Raw genomic sequence first — 16,967 nt, 5'->3', positions numbered from 1 at the left:
AAGTCCCCTATGCGCTTCACTGAAGCGAGAGCCAGAAGAAACACTGTTTTGAGAGACAAGTGTTTTAGGTCTATTGATTGTACTGGCTCGAATGGGGCACCTTTCATGGCTTCCAGAACCGTGGAAAGGTCCCAAACGGGAACCGAGGGAGGTCTGGGAGGTCTCCTCTAAGGAAGCGAATGACCAGATCGTTCCTTCCAAATGACTGGCCAAGCGTTGGTTCAGCGAACGCTGCTATGGCCGCCACATAAACTTTGAGCGTGGACGGGGCTCTGCCCTTATCCAGAAGCTCTTGTAAAAAGGAAAGAACCTCCGACACCCCACAGTGTGAGGGTGAAGTGCCACGCGCTGTATACCAGCTAGTGAACACAGACCATTTTGAGGAATAGAGCCATCTCGTAGATGGAGCTCTAGCCTGCGTGATCGTGTTTAACACTCCCGCTGGGAGGTTAACGGGTACCCGTTGATGGCCCACACGTGTAGGGACCAAAGCTCCGGGCAAGGATGCCAGATCGAGCCGTTTGCCTGCGAGAGGAGATCCCTCCTCACCAGTATCGGCCACGGGGCGGTACTCGTCAGCTGCATCAAGACTGGAAACCAGGCTTGGTTCGTCCATAATGGGGCGACGAGTAGCACTGGGCATCCGTTTTCCCTGATTCGCTCTAACACCTGGGGTAGAAGCGTGACAGGGGGAAACGCATAGAGCGGGCAGCGGGGCCAGACGTGGGCCAGCGCATCCCTGCTCTTGGAGAAAAATTCCTGACAGTGAGCGTTCTCTTGAGACGCAAATAGGTCTATTTTCGCTCTGCCAAATGTCCTCCACAGCAGTTTGACTGTCTGCGGGTGTAAAGACCATTCTCCTGCCGGAAGATTGTTCCTGGACAGTCTGTCTGGTCCCACATTCAGGTGGCCGGGCACATGCGCTGCTCTGAGCGAGTGCAGATTGTGCTGAGCCCAGACCAGGAGGCGTTCCGTCAGCCTGTGAAGGGTTCTGGATCTGATACCTCCTTGGTGATTTATATAAGCCACCACTGACATGTTGTCCGAACGGACCAGGACGTGGTGTCCTATTATATGGGGACAAAAGCGCGTTGTCGACTGCCATCATTTCCAGGCAGTTTATGTGTAGAAGCTTCTCCCGTTCTGACCACTGGCCGAAGAACGGTCTGCCCTCTAGCAGCGCTCCCCATCCCGAGGTTGAGGCGTCCGTAGACACCACCTTCACACTCGAGGAAGTCCCCAGGCTTACACCTGACCGGTATCAATCAGTCACTGTCCAAGGTTTCAGAGCTGCGATGCATTTCTGATCGACCTTGAGGCGCAAGACACCGGAGGTCCACGCTCTGCGCGGAACGCGCGGTTTTAACCAGTACTGCAGCGGGCGCATGCGAAGCAGACCCAGCTGAAGCACTGAAGATGCTGAAGCCATGAGACACAGCATTTTCTGAAACTTTTTGAGCGGGACTAAAGTGCCGTGGCGAAAAGTTTCTGTCATGCGCTGAATACTCAGCCTGCGCTGCGGTGACAGTTGTGCTGTCATAGACAGCGAGTCCAGTTCTGTACCCAGAAAAGATATTTTCTGACTGGGAGACAGCGAACTCTTCGCCCAATTGACTTTGAGACCTAAATTCTCGAGGTGATCGAGTAATATGGTCCTGTGTTCTATGAGCTCTGCCACAGGGGGGGAACACATAAACTTTCAGTTAGCACGAGCATATATGAAAAATGGAGCCTCGGCGGGACAAAAAAAACACTCTTTTCTCATTTCGCCGGTGAATGGGGCGCAACTAGGGCGGGGTAGCTTTTCTTATAACGTAAAGAAAAAACTAACCCCGTGACCGTCCGCTTCCGGTCTCTCTTGTGAACGGCGCAGTTTGCGCAGCTCGAACAGAGGGAGAGAGAAAGCTAGCCCCGTGACCTTCCGCTCCTGACATCCCCTGTGAACGGCGCAGTTTGCGCGGCTCGAACAGAGGGAGAGCAGATATCATCCCCCCCAGACGCGGCTTCTTGGTCTACATCCACGACGGAAGCGGCGGCCGCTGTCCATCAGGAAGAGACTCAGCGAAGCAGGTGAAGCAGGCGGGCGCACCGGCGAGCTTTGCGGGCTGGGGGAGGTTCCGGGACCCGTTGAGTACGGCGCGGTACCGCGGCGGGCGGAGGTGCAGTCTCGGAGAAGGATGCCAGGCGAGTCCTCAGAGTCACCATAGGCATTAGCTGGCTGAGGGCAGCGCCGTCAGCGAGCGCGAGAGCTGCGTGATCCTTACCAGGAAAAGGGGTGTCTTGAAAAAGACGCCCGGCTCTTTTAGTGCAATGAGGGTGTGTGTCGCGGCGGCGAACACACACATACACAAAACACAGCAGCAGAGAAAAGGATATGTACGGCAGAAAGCGTGAGCAGGAATGGCGACTGAAGGCGGCGAGATGTCGACCAGCAGCTTCAGATGCAGCACTAATCCCGCTGAGTGCTTCTATCAGACGGCGCGGCTTCTTCCTCTCGGGATCCAGCGATGCGTGAGCTTCGCTGAAGAGATGAAAAATTGGTCAAACCAGCCTCTCGAGGCTATATTTATAGCCGGGCCCCACCCTCTTTTGGCGGGACAGGGCGTATTGGGCGCGAAGCGCCCTCATTGGTTCTGACGTCATGAGGGGCCTCTCTCGATAGGCTGGTGCAGTTGCCGCAGAGCAGCCAATGGGCGCGCGAGCTGTCTCGTCCATGTCTGCATGCTGCTGCAATGCGTTTTACATTATTGCAAAATTAAGGATAATTTTTTGGCTTCAGTATCTCGTGGAAAAGAGGTTTTCCCCTAGCGTAAGATATTACGCAGTACGAGAGAACCTCTCGTAAGAGAACGACTGGTACCAATCAGGTGTAAGCTGGTACCAATCAGACAACATGTCTGTGGTGTCCTACATAAATCGCCAGGGCGTCCTCAGGTCCTGGAACCTGTACAGGCTAGCAAAACGCCTCCTGGTGTGGGCTCAGCGCAACCTGCTCTCACTGAGAGCAGCACACGTGCCAGGGCTCCAAAACATAGGACCAGACAGACTGTCCAGGAACCATGTTCCGGCAGGCGAGTGGTCTCTACACCCACAGACAGTCCAACTGCTGTGGAAGAAATTCGGGAGAGCGGAAGTAGACCTGTAGACCTGCGTCTCAAGAAAACGCTCACTGTCTGGAATTTTTCTCCAAAAGCAGGGACGCGTTGGCTCATGTATGGCCCCGCCGCCCGCTCTATGCTTTTCCCCCCGTCTCTCTCCTGCCTCAGGTGATAGAGCGGATCAGGAAAGAAGGATGCTCAGTGCTACTCGTAGCGCCGTTCTGGAAAAACCAACCTTGGTTCCCAGTTGTGATGCAGCTAGCGAGCACTGCCCCATGGCCAGTGCCAGTGAGGAGAGACCTCCTCTCTCAGGCCAAAGGCTCAATTTGGCATCCTCACCCAGAGCAGTGGTCCCTTCATGTTTGGGCCATCAATGGGTACCCGCTGACCTCCCTAAAGGGGTGTTAAACACGATCACGCAGGCCAGAGCTTCGTCTACGCGACGTCTCTACTCCTCGAAATGGTCGGTGTTTTCTGGCTGGTGCACAGCTCGTGGTGTGTCACCCCCAGACTGTGGGGTGACGGAGGTTCTTTCCTTCCTACAGGAGCTGCTGGATAAGGGCAGGACCCCTTCCACGCTCAAAGTTTATGTGGCGGCTATAGCAGCGTTCTCAGGAACAACGCTTGGTCAGTCAATAGGAAGGAACGATTTAGTCATCCGCTTCCTTAGAGGAGCTAAGAGGCTGAATCCTCCCAGACCTCCCTCAGTCCCTGTTTGGGACCTTTCTACGGTGCTGGAAACCATGAAGGGTCACCCTTTTGAGCCTTTGCAGTCAATTGATCTTAAACACCTGTCTTTCAAGACGGTGTTTCTTCTGGCTCTCGCTTCTGTGAAGCGCATAGGGGACTTACACGCGCTCTCAGTGAGCGCAACGTGCATGGAGTTTGGGCCTAATGACTCAAGAGTTATACTCAAACCTAAGCACGGTTATGTTCCAAAATCCCTCAATACACCATTTAGGGCACAGGTCATTTCCCTGTCAGCCCTACCGGTCTCTGACGAGGAAGGAGACGAGAGCTTCCTTTGCCCAGTCAGGGCATTAAGAGCTTATGTGTCTCGCTCTTCTGTCTTCAGACAGACAGAGCAGCTCTTTGTTTCATTCAGCGGGCGTTCTAAGGGACTAGCCACGTCGAAACAGAGCCTATCCAGATGGATAGTTGACGCTATCGCGCTGGCGTACACTTCCAGGGGCATGCAATGCCCGTTGGGTGTCAGAGCGCACTCCACGAGAGGCATGGCTTCATCGTGGGCCTGGTCAAGTGGGATTGCCTTGCAAGATATTTGTATGGCGGCAGGCTGGGCCTCCCCGTCTACATTTATAAGGTTTTACAACCTAGAGGTTCCCGCCCTGCAGGCCAGGCTGCTGTCGGTCTAAATTAGAGGTCTGCATTCCCGCGGCTGTCCCGCGGGATCCGCGGGACCCGACCAGATATTTTGCGCCGCGGGATTAAATTTCCGACTAAAAAACGGTAGCGGTCGGTAACTCTGGTGTAATTTGAACGGGAGCGGTCGGTCATTCAATATCACGTTCCCGACGCCGACGTTCTTTCAGAACAGCATATCTTCGCTTTACCTAATCTTAATCTTATCGACCACCCGGTATAGGCTACAGTCTGCCCTGTACTCAGGACCGTTATGCACGCGCTGCACGCACGGACCAGTAACGGTTCTTTCTGTCATGCATTGATTGTATTTGCTTAACAGCAAAATGTTACGAATTTTGATAATACGAATAAAAATAATAGCCTACACTTCTTTTTTTTTTTCGCTGCGATATTTTTTCCCCTATACTGTCTGCAGCAAAATGTTAAATTTTGTATATTGAAAAGGCGAATAAAATAATAATAAAAAAATGTTTGTGCAGACACATTTTTATTTTCTCTGTGAAAATGTACATGTGAAATTCTGGGAGATCTATATTAAAGCGGGATGGTCGGGTCGGGAAGAAAATTATTCTAAGCAGACAGCGGGTGAACAAATAGTGTATAGGCAGCGGGAACGGGTGGGTGCGGGATATAACCCCAGCGGGAGCGGGCGGGAGCGGGACTTAAAAAACAGTCCCGCGCAGACCTCTAGTCTAAATGACCAGTGTTGTCTGTACTGATGCTATCGGTCCAGAATACTGTGTCTGCTGAGCATAGCTCACTAATTGACAGAGAGATAAAAAAAAAAAAAAAAAAAATGCTTGGGCAAATTGTATAAGTCCCGCATTTTACCATCAGTTCAGGCCGTAACCCGCCCTGTCTGTATGTTGTACTCTGCATCCATGTGGCGCTGTTATATGTGGAAGAGCGTGGCCCAACCCCCCCCCCCCCCTTCCCCCTTCCCGGATTCCCTGTGAGTCCCCTGGGTGATTGTGCACTATATGAGCCCCGGGCTTTGCTCTTGGGCCTGTGGTGTCAGATCCCAGCAGTACGAGAGACCTCTCGTAAGAGAACGTACTCGGTTACTCACGTAACCTCGGTTCTCTCTAGTAGAGGGAACGAGTACTGCGTATCTTGCCGTGCATGCACACGCTCTGGTTGCTTCGACTATGAAAAAAACAGATATGTGTCGCCTGCGAGCTGTATTTATAGGCCTAAGCCACGCCCGTTTTGGCGGGACGTGACGCAGAGGGCGCGAAGCGTGCCCATTGGGTCTGACGTCACGCTAGGCCTCGCTCGATAGGCTCACGCAGTCCAGCCGTCTTGCCTATGTGTGTATGCTGCCGCAACGCGCTTTACATTATTGCAAAATTAAGGATAATTTTTGGCTTCAATATCTCGTAGAAAAAGGATTTTCCCCTAGCGTGAGATACTCTTACGCAGTACGAGAGACCTCTACTAGAGAGAACCGAGGTTACGTGAGTAACCGAGTACGTTTTACACTTGTATGCTGCACAGCGGGTCATCTTAAAAGTGCCGTCGGAGCTACCAATCTCTGTATAACGGGCGTTGGAGCCCTCTGCTGGTAGGGAATCGTAAGATGGCCGCTCGAACACTTCCGGTGGCTTCACTGCCTAGTGGCAGTTTAGAACGTCATGAGCTATCCAGTCATTATATAGATCAGTGGATACAACCCTCTAATGTCAGAATGTTTATTTTTAAACCACAACCTTCTTGGGGCTTCTTTGACTGATACAACCCTCTAATGTCAGAATGTTTATTTTTAAACCACAACCTTTTAAAAATGATATATTTAACGATATCTTTTGCATTTCTCATCCAAACAACGTCAAACTTGGCACTGCACTTACTCGTGCCCGTGGCAAGACACCTGTCGAATTTGAAATCCATCGGTCTAACGGTTCGAGAGATATGTGGTTAACACACACACACACAGACACACAGACAGACAGACAGACAGACACACAGACAGAGAGACGTTTCTGTAATTTATAGATAGATGGATTTATCACGTTTTGGAACCAAACTATAATATTCAGAAGTAAACAGTGTAGCTGACTAAAGGGGGTCACACACCGGACGTGCAGCTCAGCGCCGTGCCGCGCAGCGCCACGTCTTTTAAATTCGAACACATTATTCTCTATGAGAGTACACACACCGCCGGCGCCTTTCGGCGTCTGTCCGCGGCGCCCAGCAACGGCTCAGGACCGTGTTCAAAATCCTGCCGCGCCACAGAGCGCCATTTACATAGTTTTATATTAAATTTACATTTATGTGTCTCAAATCGTAGTTAATGTATATACGGACTTCACACCGTGCTGCAATATACATTTAGTTTTATATTTATTTACAGAAATCAGAAAATTGCTGATGCTAACGGATTTTCAGGTGAGAGTTGTCCTAGACGTGGCGCGGCGCGGCGCTGAGCTGCGCGTCCGGTGTGCGACCCACTTGAGTGTTGTCGGAATGTTTATTTTTAAACCACAAACTTCTTGGGGCTTCTTTGACCAATACAACCCTCTAATGTCAGAATGTTTATTTTTAAAGCACAACCTTTTAAGTGCTTCTTTTACCAATATATTTACCGATATCTTTTGCATTTCTCATCGAAATAACGTCAAACTTGGCACTGCACTTACTCTTGCCCGTAGCAAGACACCTGTCGAGTTTGAAATCCATCGGACTAACGGTTCGAGAGATATGCGAATAACAGACATACAGACACACACACAGACATACAGACACACACACAGACATACAGACAGACAGACGTTTCTGTAATTTATAGATAGATGTAGTAAGTTGTGATGTATGAACTTCGCGAAAATAGATTTGAACTCCAGTTGACTTGTTTGAGTCGACTCTTTATTTTGAGATAAACTTTATATATGATGCACTTTCAGCTTTAAAACTTTGCAGACTGTATGAAAGCTAATTTTCAAAAATCCATAATAGGAGCACTTTAAGCCAGGGACACACCAAGCCAGGAGTAGGCCGTCGGGCAGTTTTAAAGCGTCAACACAGTCGGCTTTCATCAGCGCTTGTTCTTTGGCGTCGGTTGGGTTGGTCCAAAAAAAAAAAATGTTTAGATGAAATCAAGGAGACGGTGTGAACATGTTACAGCATGAGCTAGAGGGGAGTCTTCGGTCAGCTTGCTTTCTGATTGGGTATAGTTTCATTTTACGTGATAATCTACATTGCATGCGCACTTTTGTTCCCCCCACACAACATGATTTCTGATTCGATTTAAGATCGGGGCGGTTCCAACGTTCTTCAGAGCAGATTCAGTCACTCTTAACACACCTTATACCACAGGAAAATCTGATACGATAATCTGTAGAACCATCAAGATAATTGGGACTATACCTGGCATTGTCAGGAGGGGAGAAATTGGTCCAAAATCATCTCGAATATCTTGTAGTGTGTACCCAGCATAAGGGTGTCTCTGAAAACAGACATCATGAACAGGCCAAAAGTGTCCAGCTGAAATTCAAGACATGTGAGTTGGTTGATGTCATTGAGGAAATGGGAAACCCCTTCGCAGAGGACAGCAACAACCTTCTGAAGCTGAACTCAAGAGAATTAGCAGACCTAGTTGTTGTGGATGCAGTTCGGGTTGCAGAGAGGATGGGCCAAGAGCAGTACAAACTAGGGCTGTCAAACGATTAATCGCGATTAATCGCATCCAAAATAAAAGTTTGTTTTTACATAATACATGTGTGTGTAAGGTGTATAATTATTTTCTATATATAAATACACACACATGCATGTATATATTTAAGAAATATTTGCATGTATATACTGTGTATATATATTTATATTATATATAATTTATATTATATATAAATATTTTATATATAAATAACACATTTTCTTAAATATATATATGCATGTGTGTGTATTTATATAGAAAATAATTATACTCCATACACAGACATAAATTATGTAAACACAAACTTTTATTTTGGATGCGATTAATCGCGATTAATCGTTTGACAGCCCTAGTACAAACTCTTTATTGCAGAGAAGATGCAGGGCACGAAAGGCATCACTGTCCATTTGAAGAGGAACAAGAGGACAGTCCAAGACAAAACTTGCTGAAAAATGACTGTGCACTGTTTTCCAGACTCTATATTGCCTGTCAGACCCGTGTTGGGAACCTAGAAAACTTCTTCAAAAAAGAAAATCAGGCCTACCCTCTATCACTCTCACTTCATGGTGGACTACACTTGGGAAACAAGGCTGATCTGCCTAGAAAACAGTATAAGCAGTGCCCCAGACAGTGCCTCACGAAACAGTGCCCCAGACAGTGAGGTCTAAATCAGCAGCGGAAACCAGGCGTAGCTAAAACCTCCAATGACTTTTCCAGCAAGATCTTCATACCTCATAACAAAGAGAAACTTGAGAGGGTCAACAGAGTGGATATTGTATGGGACTGCTATGAAGTTAACAGCTTAAAGTCCAAGAAGTGGGGAAAGGGGACAAGAACAAGAGTGGATGGAAAAAACAAGTTAACAAACCAACTGGAAAGGCTTCCTGAGAGTGGAAAAAAACAAACAGAGCTCTTTTACTTTCTGACAAGGAACCTTGTGGAAATGTTGACTACCAAAGAAGTTGTTTAGACATGCGTATCCAATTATCTCACCCACAAAAATCAGATCAGATTGCCCCTTGCACACATGAAGAGGCACATACAAGGATGCTACTCCATGCAGCCGGTGCAGCAGAAAAGGATTTAAAAAGATCACTCTGTGCACTGTGGACCAACTATTGGGGTTCTAGCCATTGCACGTGTGTCAGAGCTGGACATTGAGGAGTTGTGGGTGGCATTTGGGACTGGCAAGAACTTCAGATACATACCTGGCCATGAGATTGCCAAGTCTCAGGGTCCTGAAAGGCTCTTCCCATGTTTTATGCCTTCACTGGCTGTGACACAGTCTCTGCATTTGCAACCAGGGGCAAGAAGACAGCATGGGATACCTAGAATGCAGATGACATGGCAACAGAGGCTTTCATGGCTCTGTCAAAGGCTCCAAAAAGCATTCCAGAGGAGGTAATTTCCATTGTGGAGCTCTTCACAATTCTCCTCTATGATCGCATCAGCAGCGAACTCAACATCGATCAAGCTCGTCTTGAGTTGTTCACAAAGAAAGGAATAAGGAATGGAGCAAATCTCCCCAACTAAGGATGCACTGGTGCAGTCAAGTCAAATCACCTTCATTTATATACCGCTTTTTACAATATAGATTGATTCAAAGCAGCTTTACAGTGATAATAGGAAATTCATTCAACAAAGATTGTTTTGGCCGTACAGCAGCTCTAGTAGAAAATCATTGTACAGCTTAAGTAAATGAAGTGTCCAGCATAATTTCCGTTGTAAAAATCATTAGCTATTAACTTAGGGGCCGCTTACACAACACCGTTCTCAACTGAAAACAGAAAACCCTCAATGCACTCCAGCCGTTCATCCACACGACAACGGCAAGCTCTTGAAAGCGAGTTTTGAAAATGATACCGTTCACATCTCTGCGTAAACTTCAAAAACGCTAATCTGTGAAAATGGCGATGGCATGCACATGCACATGCACATTACGTGTTCAGTCCACAGGCATGCACGTTTGAATGTGTATGTGCGCGGACGCGTAGTCTTTCTTTACAAAGTGCAGCACCTCAAAAGAGCAGTGTACCAAGGAGGACACTGTTGGGGACAAGCGCTTGAGGGGGCACCAAATATGTAAAAAAAAAAAAAAAAACCCTCTTCTTAAAGTGTACAGCTCTGTGTCAATGTGGAGGAGACTGTGAAGGAAACATTGAAGAATAGGTTCAACAACAACAAAACAATCAAACAAACGTGTTTCTGAAATAGATTTTTTTTTAAGTAAATCTTTGTGTTTGACAGATTCTTTTTAAGCTATGTTGCTAAGGTCATGCTGAATATTCTATTCTTTACAGTCACTGTATTGTCAAGGTTAATGAACAAAAGGATTAAGCTTTTTAAACTCTACACAACATGCATACCACAGACATGATATTATAAAGTCTAGCCTAAGTTCTCAGATACTTTGATTTCCTTCTCACAACCCTGAATTCACTATTAACTATTCACCTGAACAGTTTATGATGTTATATACATGGGGGTAGACATAACTTTTTCTGTGTTATCATATTTGATTCAGGAGATATGATACAAAATACATAATTTGGTTATGGCGGAAAGTAATATGGCTGCCATGGCCGCCACAAGGCGTTTTTACGATGGCTCCATTTCTGAAAATGTTCAGGGCCCCAAACTGTACAAGAGTACCATGTACCAAGTACCAAGTTTCATGCTTTTATGAAAAAGTGAACATATCACCTCAAATTTTGCACATCACCTGGACATTAATTAACATTAGTAAATGCATTAACTAAAATCAGCTAACGATGAGCAATACATTTGTTATAGCATTTAATAATCTTTGATAATGTCAATTAATAAAAAATACAATTGTTTATTGTTAGTTCATGTTCAGGTCCATTAAATATTAACAGATACAACTTAGTTTGTTTTAGTTCATGTTAATTTCAACATTTACTAATACATTATTAAAATCAAAAGTTGTATTTGTTAACATTAGTTAATGCACTGTGAATTAACATTATACAAACAATGAACAACTGTATTTTAACTAACATTAACAAAGATTAATAGATGTATTGCTCATTGTTAGTTCCTGTTAGTTAAAGGAGAACTCCGGTCAATTTTAACATTGAGCTCATTTTTTTGTACATTTGGAGTGCTGTCAATACAGAGAACAGCGACAAAAATCGGTGTTGCCTACACCGAGTTATTCTATTTTTAAAATTTGCACCCTGTTGACTTCAATGGGGCAAGTTTTAAACCTGCTTTTAGCCTCTTAACATCCTTGATGTGTCATTACAAGTGCACAGAAAATGTGAGTGATTCCTTCAGAGTGAACACGAGTGAATCTGACTGCAGTCCAAAGTAGTCGATTGCCGAGTTCACGCGCGTGATCATAGGTAACTAAACCTATGCGCGTGAACTCGGCAATCGACTACTTTGGACTTCAACCGAAAACAGGATGTAAACACAGGTATTTGCGCTGGCTTAAATAACATCATTTTTATTAGTGGTGGGCCGTTATCGGCGTTAACGCGCTGCGTTAACGCGAGACTCTTATCGCGCGATAAAAAAAATATCGCCGTTAATCTATTCTCCAAGTTGGGATGGGAGCTGGCTCAAGCTACACAAGCTATGATGACGCAATCTACCCGCGGCCGCGAGGAACACCCGGCTGGAACGCATCATATTCGTCGTCAACTTAAGTAAACACGGCTGAAAGTGAAAGCTGGTGTAAAAGATCGGTGGAACATCCATTATTTGGACTTGGTTCGGATTTAAGCCGTCCGACGTTAGACTGTGGTGTAACAGTTCGGTAAGTTAACACACGACTAATCCGTTCTACCACCTCAAATTCAAAACGAAACATATCACTGAATACCAGCGCGCGCGTATTATTCCCAATATATCTTAGTGGTGTAGCACATAATCTCTTTTTATTAAAAGCGCCCGATTTTAAGAATCGTTGTTGTGTTTCTTTTTAACTGAAAATACATCAGTTAGACAATATTCTAATTTTAAATTTGGGGTTTCATAAGCTCCAAGCCATAATAAACATTAGACCTACTTAAGTCTCTGCAGCTAGTGTGCTTACATTTTATTTATCTGCAAAATTATGTTGTATACTTACAGTTTTGCACAATATATGTTCTCAAAACTACATACACCCTTTCAAAAAAAAAAAAAAAAAAAAACATTTAGCAGTTGTTTAGCAGGGTCTGTGTAACCTGTTCTAAAATGGTTTTATTATAATATCGTTATCGCAAGAGGCTGCAATGTATATCACAATATGGATTTTAGGCCATATCGCCCATCCCTAATTGATAGCCTATAGTAGTTGATAATAACATAGGCCTACCTAATGTTGCCTACGGACGGTAACAGTACAGTAGTAACATTTTACAGTCTATGAGTAGAACAGCTTTCTCAAGCAGTTTGTGATGCATTTTGGAAACAGGAGATGAGCCCCTGGTCTAATGCGCCACCTGGCTTGAGAAACCCGTTCTCAAAGACTTAGGCTACTTTTATAGTCATTATTTGGGTAGCGCACATATTCTGAATGCCTTCGGCAGAATTTAAATGAGCCATTTTAATCTAGATTAATCTAGATTAATTTCAAAATTAATCTAGATTAATCTAGATTAAAAAAATTAATCTATGCCCACCTCTAATTTTTATACATTTCTTTCACATCTACTGCAGTCAGATTCACTCGTGTTCACTCTGAAGGAATCACTCACATTTTCTGTGCACTTGTAATGACACATCAAGGATGTTAAGAGGCTAAAAGCAGGTTTAAAACTTGCCCCATTGAAGTCAACAGGGTGCAAATTTTAAAAATAGAATAACTCGGTGTAGGCAACACCGATTTTTGTCGTTGTTCTCTGTATTGACAGCACTCCAAATGTACAAAAAAATGAGCTCAATGTTAAAATTGACCGGAGTTCTCCTTTAATACATTAATGTTAACAAATAAGATATTTTTGTAAAGTGTTAACAAATAGAACCTTATTGTAAATGTTACCAATATTTATGATGAAATATGAGAAAGCTGAAATAGCAGTAATGAATCTCTAATTACTGATCAAAGTTCACCATCACAGACTCCAGATGTTTATTACCAGAGACCAAACATTTCAGCGGCAGAACAGGCTGATGATACTGAATGCAATTAAAAAGAGCTCCACTCATGAATTTATTTATGAAACCCCATCAAATTCAGGCTGCTTTCAACTCTTTGTTGAGTTTGTTTGTACAGAGTACAGACAACGCTTAAAGTCTGTTTTAAAGCTGTGTGTTGTTGAGTTTTAATAAGCTGGCTCCATTGCTACTTGGCCACTGCATGGTTCAACTTTTGCATACTGATGGCACCAGCAAGAAAAGCAGCAACAAGAGTTCATTATGAGTTTGATTCATTATCAAACAAAACTGACAAATGGTTATTTTAATCTTGACAGAGATTCTTTTCATCATACAGTACAACAGACAGAAAAGCACAAAACACACAAACAAAAAAAAATATTTGTATAATCATAAGCACATTCACACAAGCACACCTGGTTTCTGCGATGTTGGTAGCGATCACAATCTTGCGTACTCCCGGGGGTGGCTTTTTGAACACCTGAGGGAAGCAAAGTGTCATTCATGAAAATAATAGCACTATAGAAAGTTTGAGGCGCTGGACTTCACATAGAGCTTAGCGAATTCAATTCAGCAGTCAGATGGGAGGGAAAGATCGCATTTGAGAGCTGTTGTGGGAGGCAGAGACCTTGCCACAACTATCTACAACACTCACCTGAGTCTGAGAGACCGTGGGCATCAAAGAGTGGAGGGGGATGATGATAAACCGATCTGAAAGAGAGCCGAGATTTGAGGAACTGTGTATTTGTCATTTCTTCTGCGTAAAGACAATAGTAGCTGTGCCCAAAAATGCAGTTTTTGACACTTCTTTCAATGAGTGGGTCACTGACCATTTATTGTTTCATACTTTGAATTTTTTTTTGCACTATTTCATGAAAACTTATTCATTTTGTTGCTCCTATAAGAGAATGGTTCTGAAAAGAGCTGTTCTAAATTTGAATAAAGAGGGGATACAGTGAATTGGTCCGCAGAAAATTGTGCTTCCCTCTTCATCTTTATAGCACACTTCCCATTGATATAAATGGATACACAGCATGCTCTGATGCACTGTAAAGGGGGGTTGCACACCGGACGCGCAGTGCCACGTCTTTAAAATTCGAACACATTATTCTCTATGAGTGTACACACACCGGTGGCGCCATTCGGCGTCTGTCCGCGGCGCCCAGCTACGGCTCAGGACCTTGTTCAAAATCCTGCCGTGCCACAAAGCGCCATTTACATAGTTTTACATTAAATGTACATTTATTTGTCTAAAATCGTCGTTAATGTATATACTGACTTCACCCTGTGCTGCAATATACATTTAGTTTTACATTCATTCACAGAAATCAGCTGCTTGAATGAAAATTGCTGATGTTATCAGATTTTCAGGTGATATTCTCAATTCATTCAGTTAATGGACACTCTGAGGTAATGTGAATTCAGACTGCAGACTTAGCAACGATTGTATTTAATTGTACAGTACAATAATAACATAGTACAGGCATTATCTTAATTTCATAATGTCCTTAAACATAACAATATTGCCGGCCATAAACTGTAAAAGTGTGCGTCCGGTGTGCAATACCTCGAGTTGTCCTAGACGTGGCACGGCGCGGTGCGGCGCTGCGCATCCGGTGTGTGACCCCCTTAACTGTAGCTCTTACCATTGCTGGCTCAATGCAATCTCTCTCTTTCTATCAAACAAGCAAAGAGCGAAGGAAAGCGAGAGAGCATTCCATGTTAAAGAGTTAGTTCTAGCCTAGAAATCTAGACGCACCCTAGCGGCAGCAAATTTTATTTTGCAGCCAGGGTCGTCTAGCAACTCTCCGTTGCGAGCTGGAAAAAACAAACTCTAGTCAGGCCAATCACATCGTGTATAGAATCGGTGGGCGGGCTTAACATAATGACGGCAGAGTTGCTACGGTTCCGCGTGAATTCCCTGCTACTTGAAAACAAAGAAGATGGGTCTTTCGAATCGCCACTGGCCACGACTCTGGAAGACTTGGAGTTAAGCTTTTCTTTGAGAAAAGAACAAAGAACGGCACTGAAGTCATTCTTAAAAAAAGGAAGATGTGTTCGGAGTTTTGCCGACAGGATACGGCAAAAGTTTAATCTCTCTGACTACGTCACCTTCTTCGTTGCTCTGGTTGGTTGTAGCGCTATCCTATTGCGTGCAGAGGGAATCTGAAAGACAACCGTTTATCCCTCCCCTCGGATTGAGCCCTGCCAATGGTGTGTTCCCAGACACAACATCTTGATGTGGGTCTGGCTTGTCAGGCTAGGTTAGTTCACCCAAAAATGAAAATTCTGTCAGTAATTACTCACCCTCATGTTGCTCCAACCCCGTAAGACTTTCGTTCGTCTTCGGAACACAAATTAAGATATTTTTTATTAAATCTGAGAGCTGGATCACTTCTCCATAGGCTTCTATGGGATCGAAACTTGCCGGCCCAGAAAAGTTAGTAAAAACATCATTAAAATAGTCCAAGTGACTACAGTGCTGCCCTACAAAGCAAAAAGGCAGTAACTACGCAGAGTGCAGAACTGAGAAAAATGACTTTAAAGTTATTCTTTCATCCAGCCTAAGTAGTTGTAGGTAGATTATTGGGCATGTGGCTGTTTTGTTACTTTATATTAGCTTATTCTTTGTATATATCAATCCTCATATTTAATTTGATATTTTACCCCTATTTTGCAGTTACTGTATTCTTGCTTTGTAAATTTGCTTTGTATTACTTACCAAAAACGTGGCACAATACCAAGGAAAAAGGCAGTAACTACAGATTCTCCAAAAGCTATTACCATTTTTCTCCAAAACGACACACATTTGAGATAAGATGTTTTGTCACATAACAAAGGATGCCTTGAATGTCATGAAAATGATAACTCATTTTTGACCAAAAATGCAGTTACTGCCTTTTTGCTTTGTAGGGCAGCGTGGCTCAACCATAAGTTTATCAAGCGACTAGAATACTTTTTGTGCACAAAAAAAAACAAAATAACGGCTTTATTCAACTATTCATTTTCCCCTGTGTGGGCCTGATCTGAATTCACCTGGTGACGTATGCTCACTATTGGCCGACGCTGGTCACGTGTGTGATGTGCAGTGGTGTCAAGTAACGAAGTACAAATACTTCATTACATTACTTAAGTAGAAATTTTGGGTATCTATACTTTACTGGAGTAATTATTTTTCAGACGACTTTTTACTTCTACTCCTTACATTTTTACGCAATTATCTGTACTTTCTATTCCTTACATTTTAAAAATAGCCTCGTTACTCCTAGTTCATTTCGGCTTGTTTTCATTTCTGGTTTGTCGTCGTTAAAAAAAAATTGGCCAATTACACAAACGGTTAATAGATCTGAGTCCCGCCTCCTGAACACACATCGCTAAACTGATTGGCTTTGTGTTTTCTTTCTAACTTGTGAGAGGCTGTAGTCACATTTGGTTGTGCGAAGTGCCAAAACTCCTCCGAGTCCTAAGGAAACCTAGATGCGGTAAGCGAGGGAGAAATGTGCTCAAGAATACGGGGCAAATCGCGTCAAATATTGATTTGGGGACAGACGTTTTTACAATATAATGACAATCGTAACATAACACTAACATAATCGTTAGTGTGTGTGTGTGTGTGTGTGTGTGTGTGTGTGTGAGCGAGAGAGAGAGAGAGAGAGAGAGAGAGAGAGAGAGAGAGAGTGTGTGAGAGAGTGAGTGTGAGTGTGTGTGCGCAACTCTACATT

The 16,967-nt window shown here is 44.3% G+C and overlaps 1 protein-coding gene across 2 annotated transcripts in view; it reads right to left on the bottom strand.

Annotated features, from left to right (window-relative positions):
* Positions 1-16,967, bottom strand: part of dhx36 (DEAH (Asp-Glu-Ala-His) box polypeptide 36) — a 145,361-nt gene that overhangs the window by 51,352 nt on the left and 77,042 nt on the right. For both annotated transcript variants that reach the window (XM_079874211.1, XM_079874212.1), the window contains exons 13-14: positions 13,901-13,956; positions 13,662-13,726 (exon numbers count right to left, since the gene is read on the bottom strand). In XM_079874211.1, coding sequence (XP_079730337.1) covers positions 13,662-13,726; positions 13,901-13,956 — 121 coding nt within the window. The remainder of the gene's footprint in view (positions 1-13,661; positions 13,727-13,900; positions 13,957-16,967) is intronic.

This window comes from Squalius cephalus, assembly GCF_949319135.1.
Source record: "Squalius cephalus genome assembly, chromosome: 6".
In the NCBI taxonomy this organism is placed as follows: Eukaryota; Metazoa; Chordata; class Actinopteri; order Cypriniformes; family Leuciscidae; genus Squalius; species Squalius cephalus.
This window is presented reverse-complemented; position numbering and strand designations above follow the sequence as displayed.